The 16,735-nt window shown below is 43.9% G+C and overlaps 1 protein-coding gene and 1 long non-coding RNA gene across 3 annotated transcripts in view; both read left to right on the top strand.

The window, feature by feature from the left end:
- Nucleotides 1-16,735, top strand: part of adamtsl2 (ADAMTS-like 2) — a 51,443-nt gene extending 34,708 nt beyond the window's left edge. Inside the window, exons 12-19 of the mRNA XM_049579576.1 lie at nucleotides 2,157-2,260; nucleotides 4,071-4,197; nucleotides 4,336-4,549; nucleotides 8,034-8,189; nucleotides 11,626-11,796; nucleotides 12,345-12,521; nucleotides 12,655-12,799; nucleotides 14,463-16,735. Coding sequence (XP_049435533.1) covers nucleotides 2,157-2,260; nucleotides 4,071-4,197; nucleotides 4,336-4,549; nucleotides 8,034-8,189; nucleotides 11,626-11,796; nucleotides 12,345-12,521; nucleotides 12,655-12,799; nucleotides 14,463-14,590 — 1,222 coding nt within the window. The 3' untranslated portion in view covers nucleotides 14,591-16,735. The remainder of the gene's footprint in view (nucleotides 1-2,156; nucleotides 2,261-4,070; nucleotides 4,198-4,335; nucleotides 4,550-8,033; nucleotides 8,190-11,625; nucleotides 11,797-12,344; nucleotides 12,522-12,654; nucleotides 12,800-14,462) is intronic.
- LOC125890813 (uncharacterized) lies at nucleotides 444-1,121 on the top strand. 2 transcript variants are annotated; one of them, XR_007449586.1, is made up of 3 exons: nucleotides 444-479; nucleotides 594-688; nucleotides 1,088-1,121. It is a non-coding gene; the product is annotated as an uncharacterized LOC125890813 (long non-coding RNA). The 2 variants fall into 2 exon arrangements; XR_007449585.1 differs by having other exon boundaries at nucleotides 451-517; nucleotides 632-688.

Below are 16,735 nucleotides of genomic sequence, written 5' to 3'. Positions count from 1 at the left end.
ACAGGTAATCAGACAGAACACAGGTAATCAGACAGAAAGAAGGTAATCAGACAGAAAGAAGGTAATCCAACAGAACACAGGTAATCCGACAGAACAAAGGTAATCCGACAGAACACAGGTAATCAGACAGAACGAAGGTAATCCGACAGAACACAGGTAATCAGACAGAACGAAGGTAATCAGACAGAACACAGGTAATCAGACAGAACACAGGTAATCAGACAGAACGAAGGTAATCAGACAGAACAAAGGTAATCCGACAGAACACAGGTAATCAGACAGAACGAAGGTAATCCGACAGAACACAGGTAATCAGACAGAAAGAAGGTAATCAGACAGAACACAGGTAATCAGACAGAAAGAAGTTAATCAGACAGAACAAAGGTAATCCAACAGAACGAAGGTAATCAGACAGAACAAAGGTAATCCAACAGAACACAGGTAATCCAACAGAACACAGGTAATCAGACAGAACGAAGGTAATCCAACAGAACAAAGGTAATCAGACAGAACGAAGGTAATCCAACAGAACACAGGTAATCAGACAGAACGAAGGTAATCAGACAGAACAAAGGTAATCAGACAGAACGAAGGTAATCCAACAGAACGAAGGTAATCCAACAGAACACAGGTAATCAGACAGAACGAAGGTAATCCAACAGAACACAGGTAATCAGACAGAACGAAGGTAATCCGACAGAATGAAGGTAATCAGACAGAATGAAGGTAATCAGACAGAATGAAGGTAATCCAATAGAACAAAGGTAATCCAACAGAACACAGGTAATCCGACAGAACAAAGGTAATCCGACAGAACACAGGTAATCAGACAGAACAAAGGTAATCCAACTGAACACAGGTAATCAGACAGAACGAAGGTAATCCGACAGAATGAAGGTAATCAGACAGAATGAAGGTAATCCAACAGAACACAGGTAATCAGACAGAACGAAGGTAATCCAATAGAACACAGGTAATCCAACAGAACGGAGGTAATCCAATAGAACACAGGTAATCCAACAGAACGGAGGTAATCAGACAGAACAAAGGTAATCCAACACAACACAGGTAATCAGACAGAATGAAGGTAATCCAACAGAACGAAGGTAATCCAACAGAACACTGGTAATCCGACAGAACGAAGGTAATCAGACAGAACGAAGGTAATCAGACAGAACAAAGGTAATCAGACACAAACCAGGTATTTTAACAGAACAAATGTAAGGTAGTCCAACAGAAACTAGGTTCTAACTCTATTCTATTCTAACAGATTCCAACAGAACACAGTAATCTGACAGAAACCTGGTAAAATAAGCATCAAGACCACCGTATCTCAAATGAGTTTTGAGTTTATGTACAGGCCCAGGTAAATATACAGATTGCAGGGCAGACAGGCAGGGAGACAAACAGGCAGTAGGACAGACAGGTATAAAAACAGACAGTAAGACAGGCAGGTAGACCTGGCAGGTTTTCCATTCATCATATTTATAATTCATGTTGGCTTCGCTGCTCTGCATCCAAACACGGCTTCACCAGTCCTGCAGCCAGCAGCTATAAAACAGTGGATGACACGCCCTCTCCTCTGAGAGACAGAGAGGAGAGGAAACGAGCAGAGCAGAGGAGCACTGAGGGGAGGAGGGGGGAGGCCACACTTAGAAACAAATAATTCAAGGTATTTGCAAGAAAAGTGAAAAATATGATGCAAAGGGGGAAAGTGTGCTGTCAGACTGCAGTCACCTCTGGGGAGAAAATAATGTGCAGGAATCAGTCTGGCTCACATGGAGGGATGCCGGCGAGGAATAACTCAAAGTGATTTTCAAATAAACGTCTGGCGGAGGCGGAGGGAGCGACCGGTGTTATGACAGAAGAATGTGCACATGACTTTTATGCGATGTGATGAAAAAACAAAGTGCGTCTGCTGGGATGCAGGCTGTGAATCAGCTGTCACACTGTGGTCAGTCTCAGAGTGTCTCAGCCTCTGCACGTATGTGTATCCTTAAATGTCCCTGAAAGAATGTTCCACTGAAAATATGTCTTTTTAAAATCTGTCTGTGGTCTTCACTGCAGGTGTGACTTATCTTAACAGTAAATAAAGTAAAGTATCAAAGCTTTGACAGACACTCCACAAACTCCTGGGCTGAACATTTGTGTGACAGGGGGAATCAAAGGATCTACCAGAAGAACCTGAAGCTGAGCGCTGCTGACATGTACCGCTGGAAACTTTCCTCTCAGGAGCCCTGCAGCATGACCTGCTCTATAGGTACGTACAAATGCACACACACACACACACACACACACACACACACACACATACATTTGGACTTGCCAAACAGTGTGAATAATTACTATTGACTGAACTCCTTTTAATTATAACAATAAACTTGTTTATTGCACATTTTCAAACAAAATTTTTAAATCAATTGCCGGAAAAAATGTTTGCATTGTATGTTTCTGTAAACCACGGTTACATTACATTTGTATGTGGCGCATACGCTGATAATTTACGTTTCAACAACACTGTGGTTAACATGTGATTAGGTTATAGTTAGAAAAAGATCATGTTTTGACTTAAAATACCTGGTTTTGGGGGCATATTACCCGCAACTGCTTTTCATGGCAGTTTCCCCGCTGGCAAAACAGCAACGTGTCCCTTAAACACACCCATGTTTGGTGGCTAAAAAGCTATGAGAAATGCAGCGATGTCTTGGTTAAAAACAACTTATTTTCATGGCACTAGCCCCACCACAAAATAGCAAAGAGCAGCTTGGAAACATCCACATTTAGGGGTTCTAAAGCTGCAGGAAGCCTAGTCATCCGCCCCTCAAAAATTTTTGATGCCTCAAAAGCTGCATTAAATGCAACAATTTCTCTGTAACAAACCGCAGTTTTTCATGTCCCAATACCTGCTGGATTAACAGTGACAGGTCCCTAAAACACACCCATGTTTGGTGGCTAAAATGCCACAGAAAACATTGCAACAGATTCCTGTAATTCACCCACTTTTGGTGGCAAAAAAACCGCATGTGTCAGTGGAAAAAAACATATTTTTCAATAGCACTTCCGCTGCTGGAAAAACAGTGTCGGGTCGCTAACAAAGCCCACTTTTGGTGGCTAAAAGCCTGCAGGAAATGCAGCAGTGTCTTGGTAGAAAACATCCTTTTTCATCGCACTATCTTCACTGGAAACACAGCGATGGGACACTAAAAAACACCAAAATTTGGGGACTGAAAGACTGCAGGAAACCCAGTCATCGGTCCCTAAAAAATAGCGACAAGTACCTAAGGAATTCCCATGTTTGGTGCCTAAAAAGCTGCATTAAAAGCAACAATGTCTGTAAAGACCCACTGCTTTTTGTCCCTCAACACAAAAAGCACAGCAACAGATACCTTAAAGCTACAAGAAACACAGTGATGTCTGAGGAGTAAACCACCTCTTTTTATGGCGCTACCGCTGCAGGAAAAACAGCGACAGAATGCTAAAAAAACATCCACGTTTGAGGGCTAAAAGCTGCATTAAACGCAGCGACATCTAAGTAAAAAAACACCATTTCTTGTGGCACTATTCCTGCTGGAAAAAAACAACAAGGGGTCCCTAAAAAACCCCCACACTGGGTGCCACAAAGGCCACAGGAAAATCAGCAATGGCTCACTAAAAAACAGTTTTGTTGGTCTCAGACAGCGGTCTGCAGTGGTGATACCGTACATGATACGTATGAAACATGCAAATGTATTTCATGTAACACCAACATTTTCTTCAATGAGCAGGCTGTAGTTTGCTTTCAGTGCTTTACCATAAAGCAACATTGCTAAATAAAGTGAGAAAATGCATATATATTAAAACAGTCCAACGTCTCTAAAAGTAATCACGATACTTTACTTTCTGGTGCTGCCAACTGGATATTTTGTTTGCACCTTCCTGCTTGTGTGTGCTTGTTGTGACCTATTTGTGATTAGCTCCCGTACATCTTCCTGTCTTTGATGCAAAGCACATTGAGTTTTGTTTTCTAGTGTTTAAAAGGTGTTTTATTAATAAGTTTGCCTTCAGCTTATTGTTTCTTGCTTACAATCCAGGAGTATCAAAGTCCTTCGTCACATGTATTCGTTATGACGGCGTCGAGGTGCACGATATGTACTGTGATGCTCTGACCAGACCGGAGCCGGTCCACGACTTCTGTATTGGGAGAGAATGTCAACCCAGGTGCAGTAGAACATTTTAAAGAGCCAGAAATGATTCAAACTGTTCAACAGAACATTGAGCACCATATTTCCTGCTGTTATATAATCTGAGTGTACCTGAACAGGACCTGATCTGAGGTCGACTAATGTGGTGTTTCAGATGGGAGGCGAGCAGCTGGAGCGAGTGCTCCAGGACCTGTGGGGAGGGTTTTCAGTTTCGTCAAGTTCGCTGTTGGAAGATGCTCTCGCCGGGCCTGGACAGCTCAGTGTACAGCGACCTCTGTACCATGGCCGACCTGGAGAGACCCGTGGAGAGACGGCCCTGCAAGAGCCCCGCCTGCGGCCCTCAGTGGGAGGTGGCTGAGTGGACTGAGGTATGAAAGATCTGTACTGATTCTCCCTGCTGAGGAAACACTTCAAACACATGGAGCAAGTTAACAAAGAGAGGAGGTGTGTGTTTAGTCTTTACAGCACATGTGGCCTTTTCTGCTTTGTAACTCTGTTTCTCTTTTTGTAGCTCATGACAGTTATTGTACTTCTTTGTCACCCGCTGTTGACCTTTGGATTTATTTCTCTGATTTAACCAGTTTGTTTGGACGCTTGCTCTTTTTGACTGTTGATCAAATCTCTGTCAGTCACAGAGAGATGTTCTTGCAGTGCAGACATCTATCTTGCTCTTGTCAGGTTCAGGTTTAACAGCTGTCTGCTGCTGTCTTGTGGTCTGATTGTGGTCACTGATGGATTCTCCAGAGACACTTAGCAGACACACCAAAAAAAAAGATGTGATTTGAGCCAAAGGGTTTGAAAACTACAGAAAAGTGAAGAGTGAACAGCTCGCTGATCATTTCTTCTCTCTGGAGCAACACAGTGTTTAAACAGCCAGACGTCCAGATACAGTCAGCTGCTCTCAGAACATTTTAAAGGTCCAGTGTGGAGGAATAAGGGGATATATCAGTAGAAAAATAATGCAATATAATAAGTACGTTTTCATTAGTGTGTTATCACTTGAAAATAAGAGCGACTGTGTTTTCAGTACCTTAGAATGAGCTGTTGCACCACCATATTTCAACAGTAGTCTACAACAGACAAAAGCAAACACTGGCTTTAGTTAGGGCCATTCACCTTTTTTCGTTTTTCCTGTTTCAGTTTCGCATTGGCCACCATTTGTAGCAGCCTCTCCGTGACGGTGAAACTGCTTTATTCAGTGTTTTTACCAGTTTAAAGGGCCAGTGTGTAATATTTGGCATGGTTTATTGTCAATCTGAATCTGAATATTCTACCCATTAATATGTTTATACAAGTGTATAATCACTATAAAATAAAATTCGTTTGGTTTTCGTAGCCTTATAATTATGCTTTTATATATATAGCAAGGGCCTTGCTTTAGAGAGGTCGCCATTTTGCACCGCCATGTATGTACGGCAGACCGAGCGGACAATCCAGCCAGCCAGAGAACACGTTTCGCGTGTATAAATAAACCAACAAAGACAGCGGAAGGAAGGAAGAAGGAGGAGGAAACAGCAGAGAGTGTTAGTAGTTCGTCGACTTAGAGTAGTGAAAAGTTTTTTTAGTTATAAAGTTTGTGAATGGACCACACTTACCACGCAACAGGAGAGAATGAACCCGAACTGTCATCTGCGAGGAAAAGAAGACGCAACTTCACTCCTTGTGATGCACTCTCTGCGGCGCTTTTCCTCCTGGTGATATATCTCCCCAACGATGGCAGCAGTAGCACCGAATCCCATTCTGTGCATTCAGCCTCTCTTCTCGCCCGCTCAGCATCCAACACATGGAGTTCCTCATCTGTGTGCTCCGGCTCAAACAGGTATGGCTCTGGGTCTGTGTCTGCTACAACAAACTCTTCAAAATCGCGTTCAAAGTCGTCCATTGCAGCTACTATAGTCCGGAGATATCGCTAGGCTAAATAAACAGCTGAGCTCTGTTTACAGGCTACGCTGTCAGTCAGTGTGCGGGCTGGAGATTGGTGGAGCAGAGAGGGGAGGGGGTCCCCACTCAGTACGGTAAACGAGTATGTGTTTAAAGTTATGAAATGTGTGTGTTACGATAGAAGAGTCAGAGTTTGGGACGGAGTCTTTTACCCCCTGGAGTGTTACCGGAGTTTCTGGAGTGCTCAAATAAACGGACCTTTTTCCCGAACGCTCCTCTGGTCTCCTGCTCGTGAGGGATTCATTACAATATCGTAACATGGTTTAGATTTCTAAATAAACATTCACCTCGTCGCAAGATAGACCTACTTCTGAAAAACTCGTGCGCAAGGCTTTTTGTCTCTACGAGGCTGCCGTCATTTACCCGATGGGAGGGGTGAGAGAGTGAGCCCTGCAATGTAGAATTTGACCACTGATGTCACTGTTTTCAACCCATTTTACACACTGGCCCTTTAAGTCACCTGGTCTGTTTGTTTTGGAGAGGAAGAGACCTCTGCAGATAATTTGGCACCCAGTGAAAACCTCCTGAACGTCCATATTTTCTGCAAAGGTCTCTTCCTCTCCAAAATACATGGACCTGGGAATTTAAACTGGTAAAACACTGAGTAAAAGGTTTTACATTACAAATCAGTGTTTCTCCTTTGCTTTTAGGCTTGTCGCTAGCCGTGCACCTGCTAATCAGTGCTCACTTTTTATCTCTGATAATTTAAGATCCAGATGTTGAGGAGGTTTTTAATGTGAGATCAATTATCGGCAGAGGTCTCTTCCTCTCCAAAACAAACTGACCCAGTGATTAAAACTAGTAAAAACACTAATTAAAGCAGTTTAATGTTGGCAGTGTTTTTCCACCTCCAGTGGTCCTATCTAGAGCCAGTGTTTGGTTTGTCCGTTATGGGCTACTGTAGAAACATGGTGTTGCAACATAGCAATCTGCGTGAACGACGACCTGCGTCCTTTGTAGATATAAACGGCTCATTCTAAGGTAACAAAAACACACTGCTTCTTATTTTCAGGTGATGATACACTAAAGAAAACATGCTTCTTTTATTGATAAATTCCATTTCTGCAAATGTCTTCCCCTAAATCCTTCACACTGGACGTTAAAGTAAACAACTACTTTTTTTAGACTCGGCAACAATAAATGTTGATAAATAAATGTATAAAAAGTTCATTAACACCCAGTCAGATTCTCAAGATTTGTTTATCTCATCTTTTCCAACAGAGTTCAGACTGTGTTAAAACAGAATTTTATGCAAATTTGAAAAATGCTCCAAATAAGTCCAGCTGTCTTAGGGGACGTGTCCACCAAAGTGTTATTTTCTGAGGCTGGTGTATTACTTTATTGCTTTGCAATGGGAGTGCAGCATATTTCTAGCGAGACCAGACACTGTTGAGAAGTTGAAAGTTGAAAAATGTTCAACTGTAGACAAAAACGTTGCACTTGTCACTGTCACTACATCTGTTCAGTCACAGTGGAGGAAGCAAACTGTCACATCTCAACAATGGAGGTGAAATCTGTTAACAACCGTATCTGTATTATGTTTCCTCTCATGATCCCACACACTGACAAGTCCATCCTCTCCTCCTGCATGCGTTACCCTTCCCTTCATCCAAAGTAAGTCCTCAACCTTGTGCCAACATGTTTACTTCCACGGATATCTCATATCATAGCAACCAGACGCAACCAAAGTGTCTCAGCTGGAAAGAACGCAGCACCTTGCTCTCTAGTGCTCCCAGTTTCCTGAGGAGCGCTTGGTGTTTGGTTGGACACTGGGCCTTTATCAAAGCAGCAGCAGTATTTGTGTGAAGATAATGCTCCACCTTAAGACGTCTCACACTGCTACTTTAATGCAACATGACTCTGGTGTTTATCTCCTAACAGTGTGTCTCTGTGCGCCTCTCCTTCATCCAGTGTCCTGCGAAATGTGGCCGCAAAGCCCAGGTGACCCGCGATGTCCGCTGCTCTGACGAGACCCAACCATGTGACCCGATGACCAAACCATCAAATGTCAAAAACTGCACCGGTCCACCTTGTGAACGCCACTGGACTGTGTCCGAGTGGGGGCCTGTGAGTGTCTTTACTCTTCATGTACACAACATACACAGACAGTAACATAAACGGTGTGATGTGTGTTTATCGCCTGGAGCCACTCCAAAACCTTCTTTCCCTCCTGAGAAGTTACAGACGGTGAAATGAAGTCGCTCGCATGATTCTAAGGATTATTTTATAATCAGTGTCTGAGTTGTTCACTTTGAATTTCTTTTCTAATATTTTAAAAAGGATTTTCCTCCTCTTAATGTTCTGAGTTCGACAGGGCTGCTCCAAATAAACCACCTCACCTGTCCCAGCTGCTCCGACTTCAGTGCCACAGTGTGAATTTATGGTTTTTATTGTGTGTAGTTCCTGATGTTCCATTCAGAGTCAGAGTCTGGAAACTTGCAGGTCTAATTTACAACTGTGGAGTCCAACCAAGCACAAACATGGACGGATGTGAAGTTTTCTTTGCACAGCATGAAATATTATTCCCCATGAAACAGCTAATGTAAGGTCAGGAATATTTATTGTTATTTAGGAAACTACCAACCGTGAGCACATGTGCCTTTACATTTTGAACATATTGTGCTTTACCATTTTATTATGTCCATCTGTGCCAGTACGACAGCCCTGTAGTAAATCTGTATGTTCAGAGAGAGGCATTTCTATTATTGTGTCCTCCTCATAGTGTAAAAAGAGGTGGACAAAGAATCTGTATGAGTGTGTTGTTACTCCTCTGAGTTGAGTTTAAATCAACTTCTTTTTACATTAAACAGTTGGTGAAAGAAATAGAAGGGAGAACTCACCTTACCTTTAGTTGTTTCTGTCCATGCAGACAGCTTTGGTTTTATTAGTCCAGGTTTCTTGATTTTTGCCTCCTACCCAATTCAGTGAAGGTGAAATGAACTTAGTTTAGTTGGTTGTTTAAAAGTGTAGTTATTCTTAAAAAGAGAGTTACTGTGGGTGTTTCGAGCTTTTGGTTTCACTTCAAAACCACCATCATGAGCAGGTAGGTGTGTAAATGAAGCTTAATAAATACTGTACAGTAACAGGTGTGTCAGCTGACTGCTATGTTGCATCAAGTAGGCTGATAGGATGATAGGTCTAAACGTTTGTAAGATCAATACTAACGACAAATGCCTCTATAAAAAGTACTTCTTCTCCAAAATAGCCATAGTGTGGAACTTGCCATGAAGTATCCCTTACTTAAAGATCCATATGTGCACAGTTGCACTCAGGAACATTACCATTAGCCTTAGAGACTGGAAGGTTTAACACCACCTACGAGGACGACAGAATTCGTTTGTTGGGTAATTTTGGTGAATGTGAGAATGAGGTTCGTTTCTCGTTTTACTGTCCTGTACATGAAGACAGGAATGTGAGGAATGAGTTATGTTTCAGACGGGGAACCTTTTTTTGTGGCTGAATTTCTCTGCTGGGCCTAGAAGCATGGAATCGTTAGACCTGGGCATTCCCGTCAGCAGTGGCGGCCCAGCATAGCGCACTACGTAGCAAATATGCTCCCATTCTAGTAAATAGCTTCATTTCCACAGCGAGCGGCGCACAGCGTCTCTGGAGCGTCCCAGAAGCTGCACGCCGCTCCGCTTCGTCGGAGATACGCGCCAGGTGTATTTTTCAGCGACTACGCTTCCATTTCACATCAAGCCATGTAGCTCAGATCGCGCCAAACCGGAAACGGATCGCGCACAGCATCCGGTAAATGTAATGTTGATGTGAACAGCAAGGCGATCTCAAGTTGAGCTTGTTTTCTCTCTTTCTCCTTCTGAATGAACTATTGTCTTGGTCTGGCTCACACTTTATCAATTGCTTTTTATCATGTGATCTTGCAGTTCCGGGCGGCACGGTGGTGTGGTGGTTAGCACTCTCGCCTCACAGCAAGAGGGTTGCTGGTTCGATCCCGGGCGTGGGAGCCCTTCTGTGCGGAGTTTGCATGTTCTCCCCGTGTCAGCGTGGGTTCTCTCCGGGCACTCCGGCTTCCTCCCACAGTCCAAAGACATGCAGATTGGGGACTAGGTTAATTGGTAACTCTAAATTGTCCGTAGGTGTGAATGTGAGCGTGAATGGTTGTTTGTCTCTATGTGTCAGCCCTGTGATAGTCTGGCGACCTGTCCAGGGTGAACCCTGCCTCTCTCCCGATGTCAGCTGGGATAGGCTCCAGCCCCCCCGCGACCCTCAAGAGGATGAAGCGGTTAGAAGATGAAGATCTTGCAGTTCCCACGTGAGCTTGCAGCGCTCCAGAACGCATCCAGTAGACGAGGGTACACATTGTCAGAATGATAACTTGTTACAGTTTTCAAATGCAACGTCAGAAGGGTACTCTGTATTACAATTGTATTTATTGTGTATACTGGTGGCCAGCACCGAGTCGCCGCATTTTAGTAAGTATGGATACTGAACGATTTTTTGGAAAAAACAAAAAAGCAGCAGGAGGAGAGCAAATAGGGCAGTCATATGTCAGGAATGAGTAGTAAAATAACACGCGCCCTGGATTGTTTACTGCAACGTCATTGTGATGGTACCTTGTAAATCCATAAGGGCTGGGCACATGTCAGTGTGCATGGCACAAAATTAAAAAAATCAATCAATCAATCTCCTCCCTCACCTAATTCAGCCACACTGTGTTGTACCACTCTGTGTAATTCAAAGAACGTGAGGTTTTGTTGGATACTGTAAAAGAGCTCTTCAACCAAAAACTGAGCATTTGTCTGTCAATTACGTTCCGCATGTCATCCTGAAAACATAAAGGCAAACAGTCTTAATGAATTAAAGTCACTGGGACCGTTTTTAACAGCAACAAAACTGTGTCAAAACATCCGTTTACAAACTCTCACATATCTCACAGCATGATCCAAGTCTCATTTATCTGCTTGTGTGCCCAAACACAATCACTGTCAATTCATTCTTACAGTATGAAACACTTTACAAGTAGCGCACACGTGTGCCGGGACACACAACTCCATCATGCATGAGTTTGTAAACAGGTGCTTTGCTGTTGTTAAACTCAGTCCCTGTTCAGTTTAGGTCATGAATGTGTTTGGCTTTTTGGATTCTCTGTTCACCGTAGAGGCATGCAAGAAAGACAAAGATGACACGTGGTGAGTAAGGGACATACAAATGGTCATTTTGTATATAAGATATTCCTTTAAGTACAGTAAATAATTAACTCTCTTAACATGTGTTGGCACAGAGGAATGATCAGACTTCCTGTGTTTTATCTGATGTGACATGATGTGTTCTTTCTTTCCTCTGACGTGGTGTGATGTGACTTGATGTCTTTTCATTTCATGTGATGCTTCCTTTTATTTAATATGTTGTGAGGCGTCCTGATCTGACTTCATGTGACAAACAGTGTGTGACTCTGAGCTTCGTGACGAACACTTGGCTGAAGAAGGCACTGATGAGAGCACGTGATTCATCCAGTTTGACCTTTGACCCTTCGCTGTTGCAGTGCTCAGGGTCGTGCGGCCAGGGGAAGACGGTGCGTCATGTGTACTGTAAGGCTCCGGAGGGTCGCGTGGTTCCTGAGAACCAGTGCTCTGCGGAGGAAAAGCCGCTGGCCATCCACCCCTGTGGGGAGAGAGACTGTGCTCCATACTGGCTGAGCCAAGACTGGGAGAGGGTGAGGCCTCCACACAGACTCCAACATTTAACTGTTTATTAGTACATCTGAAACTGCTGACTGACAGAAGATACTCTGATTGATCCAACTATTGATTATTGTTTAAGTCAAATACCAAGCACAAACATTTTCCTGGTTTAACTTCTGAAGATTTGCTGCTTTCCTTGTTTTATATTATCGTTTTTTGTCAGTCACGTGTGTGTATTTGTGTGACATCCCCAAGGTGGCATTTTGAAGGTATAGCTACATAGCAGTGTAGTAAACAAAACAAGTAAATAAGTTATCAAACCAATGAATTCGACAGATTTAAGAAGCAGAAGCAAACTGAGAGAATACTGCACAGTGAGGATGTCAGGAACAGTTATTTGACTTGTTATCTATTAAAAACTTTGATCCATGTGACCTGACAGTGTTGCTGCATTGCTGCCTCCAACCCTGTACTTGGACATTATGAACTATCTGTTTCTCTAGAATATATTAAATAAAGAAACTGTAAAATGTAGGTGTGTGTGTTTAGGTGTGTGAATAATTTCTGTTTTTGTCTGCAGTGTAACACAACCTGTGGTCGAGGTGTGAAGCACAGGCTCGTCCTCTGCGTTGGCATCAGTGGAGGAAAGTTCCAGGTCTTTGATGAGGAGGCGTGTGGAGGCAGCGAGAAGCCCGAAGAGGAAAACACCTGCTTTGAGAGACCATGCTTCAAATGGTACACCACGCCCTGGTCTGAGGTGAGCTCAGCACAGTTCACACACTTCACCGTCACCCCACTGATGTGGAGATTAGGTGTCTCAGCACCAGTGAGACCACAAAGACATCCTTGAGTTAAGTAGTGGTTTATAATGACTGTGTTTCTGTCCTCAGTGCACAAAGACGTGTGGTGTGGGTGTGAGGATGAGGGATGTCAAGTGTTACCAGGGCAGGGAGCTGGTCCGAGGCTGCGACCCCCTCACCAAACCTGTGGCCAAACAGACCTGCACCCTGCAGCCCTGCCCCACGGAGCCGCCAGGTAACAGCTCAGGGGATCTGCTGCTCTGCCTTTAGAAGCTAAAGCCCAGGTCAGACCAAAGATTCACAATGAGAGGAGTTGAAACAGGCGACTACGTGCAATGTGCCGTTCTGCAACGTTCTAAAAACATGAGACGGCGTATCATCTCTAGTCAACAGCTCTCTGTGCTTCTGATCTGTAACGTTGACAGGAAGTGACCGCCATGAGACGGCGTATCATCTCTAGTCAACAACTCTCTGTGCTTCTGATCTGTAACGTTGACAGGAAGTGACCGCCATGAGACGGCGTATCATCTCTAGCCAACAACTCTCTGCGCTTCTGATCTGTAACGTTGACAGGAAGTGACCGCCATGAGACAGCGTATCATCTCTAGTCAACAACTCTCTGTGCTCCGTTCTGATTTGCAGCTTTTCAGACTTATTTTGTGACTGAATATAATTTGTAGCTTCTTAAAATCTGAATGAGGATAGTGATAGTGAGATACTGGCTAGAGTGATGAAACAAAACCAGCATCAGATGGACTGTATTCATAATCAATACGCCACAATAATATAAATAACCAGCGCCAATTCATCAGTCAATGAGAATGTGTGTGTGCGGGCGGGGCATAAGCACATACAGCGAGCAGCAGCGACCCACCGTCCGACACCGGCACACAGCAAGCAAACACTCTGTCTGTGTTCATTGTGACTTGACCAGCGGACTTCACTACAAGCGGCCAGTCACCCCGCTGCAACTTTTCTCTGCAGCGTTCTAAAATGGTTTTGTCTTGTCATAAATCCTTGATCTGAACTGGGCTTTACACATGCACACACACATACACATCCATCACTTCAGAGGACATAAAGTGGACTTATTTCTTAGAGGGATACCCTAACCGGTACTTACCTAACACAAACCCAAATCTTCACCCTGAGATTGGAGACCCCACAATGTGACTGTGTAAACAGATTTATGTCCCTACAACATGGGTAGTACCAATGACTGTGTTTAAAGGTGGAACAGCATGACAGCTCCCTAAAGACCCTGACACACCAAGCCGATAGTTGGCTGTAGGTAAGCGCCTGTCGCCCTAGTCGGATTGGCAGTTCAGCTCAGCGCACAAGCAGAGAAACAGAAGTGAGGAAAGTAAACAAAGAGCTCAAGTCAAGAAAAGTGAGACCACAACAAACCTTATAGCAGAAACGTTTCATGACGGTTTGTGTTATTTTTCACTCGCGCACAGTAAATATGCTCTGTTCATTCACTGTGGGATTGTGTTGCTAACGTGCTAATCGGCTAACTAATGTCATGTTGTTGAATGAGGATAACAGACGGTTGCTGTCTGCTGGTGTGGAGAGTGACACAGAATATATGTGCTGGTTGGCCACTGGCTTTAGTCTATATGATGTGTGTTTTAGCCAAGACATGGCGACGTGAAGTGACACAGCAGGGGACTTTCGGTGCCACTAGAAAGTCACCTGACGTCGCCAGGCCAACATTGGGCCAACGCTCACCGATGGCCAATCATTGACCAACAGCTGGCCATCGACTTGGTGTCAGGGCCTTAAGAGACTGGAAGTGTCTACCATTCATTGCTTGTAATGCTTCACAATTTGTTTTAGAGCATCTTTACTTTAACTGTTCTGAAACTGAACTCTCGCATGTGTTAACTGTGCCCCAGATGAGAGCTGCCAGGATCGTCCCTCCACCAACTGCCTGCTGGCGCTGAAGGTCAACCTGTGCAGCCACTGGTACTACAGCAAGGCCTGCTGCCACTCCTGCCGCGCCCTCCGACCTCCAACCTCCTAGTCCAGGAAACCGCCGCCTCTCTCCACCCTGACTCCAACTCCAGCATGAGGAAAGAAATGGGTACGTTTAAGTCCACGTGGTCCAACAGTTACTGTGAACAGTGAGAGGAAAGTCCAGAGCGACCCACAATAACTTTGATTCACATGTGTTTGTTTATCAAGTTGGATAATTTAAAGGAAATCTTGAACATTTTGCCAGTCCTGTTGATGCTGCATCAACTGCGATGTTCACACATAAAACAAAATCCCTCTTGTCATTCTCTAATTGTTCTTCATCGTATTTTTTCTTCCAAACACAGAATGCAATGTGTTTCTGGTTTATTTGGAATAAACAGAGAAAGAATTGGGCAAAAAGCAATTTTTATTTTGGGGGGGATCCTCTCTACTACTCAAGTTACTTCTTGTGTGGAGAGGGTTTGTGAATACAACTGACGACCAGCACCGTGTTTAGGGGCCTTTGGTAAAACGTGAAATAAAGAGCAGCCGATCACTTCTTACCGAAACATGCTGTACATTTAGTTAAATCTGAGGTACGCAGTTTCCTGGAAATGGCAAAAAAATCAGAAGAATTTGAAAATACACCCTCCCACCAGACAACAACCTTGTGTTTCCCCTACATGGATTTATTTAATCTTATTTCATTGTAGAGTTGCACAGATTCACTCAGCACCTCCTTGCCCAAGCCACAAATGAGACAAGAATTAGCTGCTAGCCACCTGGTAGTCCCTCCGCCTCCCTCCCCGCCACTGTGGACTGCTTCCCTGGGAGGAAAGCAGACAGCAGCTCCAGAGACTGACCTTCAGTCAGCCGCTGTAGCAGCTTGAATTCAGCAGTTACAACAGCTGGTGGTCGACAGCAGCACCGGCTCTAAGCTGTGTAACGGCAGAACAGACAGTTTGCTGATCCACAGGAGAGTCGGGGCTGTCGGGTTTCGCTGCTGCCTGCTCTCCTCCCGGCGAGGTGGTCCGTAGTGGCGGGGAGTGAGGCGGAGAACACACTGAGCTAATGTTAGCTACATAAATGTGAACTTGAAGCCGCAGTCATGAGTCTTTAGCTACAGTTAGTAGAAGGCTAGAATATTAGCAACATTTTGTCTCCATCTCTGAAACACTTCGCTGATATGGACACACTCTTTTAGACTCTTTGATCTGATTAGTCCGTCTTCCTTTTTTGGGTTGCTTTGCAATGTTGCCAGTGTTGGAATAGCAACTTTCTCTGGATTCTCCGCCACTGAAACAGACTTTCACTGAAGAGATGTGCATCTGCATTTGTAGAACAGCAAATAGGAATGCCGTCTCTCTGAAATGACCTGTGATCGACCAGAGACGCTCGTCACTGGCTAGATTTTTTAAAACCTGACAACAGAGCCAAGAGGAGGTGCAGAAGTTCAGTTTTCTCTTGAATTACAATATGCTCAAAGTTTATTTGGGGATTTTTGCCCAGACAGCAAAATAAAACTGCCTAACCCAGCTTTACGAAAAGGACTTTTTTGTTTTCTTGTCCCAAAAAATATTTTCATGATCATTTCCAATATTATCCCAAGACCTCGTGCAACCATAAAGCCAGTTCTTATCAGCTGTTGTTGATTAATTATCAGTTCTGGTAGAAAATCTTCCTCTAACAACACGTGGAGTCGGAGTAAAAGTGGAGTCAACACTCAGACGGTGTGACAGGCCTCCACCATCAGTTAGCAGCTCGCTCTTGTTGTGTTCATCGCTGCAATGAAAAGATCTATTAAATTATTTCTCAACTGAATATACTGCATGACTAGAATATTTAATACAGATACTGTTTATGGAATATTATTTAATTGTGTTTCAGTTTGGTGTCCGGCATGTAAAAAGTTTGTAATTCCATTCCACCCCCTGCCCGCTTGGCGCAGTGCCGGTACGCCTGCAGGATATGGAAGCATATTTATTAGTCATAGCACATTTTCATTTATCGTGACGCTCCTGATGCCAGCCGGCGGTTATTCATCGGGTTAACTGATGCCAGTTCTGGTCTGTGTGTGACAGAGGAGAGTTAATACAAACACAGAGGATTCCTGACACTTGAAGTATGGCTGAAATGTATTCATGTATGTCTCATTTTTAACTATTGCGTACTGTGTTTTTATATAACTGATACCTCTTTGTACAAAACGTAA

Source organism: Epinephelus fuscoguttatus, linkage group LG6 (genome assembly GCF_011397635.1).
Source record: "Epinephelus fuscoguttatus linkage group LG6, E.fuscoguttatus.final_Chr_v1".
NCBI lineage: Eukaryota > Metazoa > Chordata > Actinopteri > Perciformes > Serranidae > Epinephelus > Epinephelus fuscoguttatus.
The sequence above is the reverse complement of the archived record's forward strand: the minus strand, read 5'-3'. Positions and strand labels throughout refer to the sequence as shown.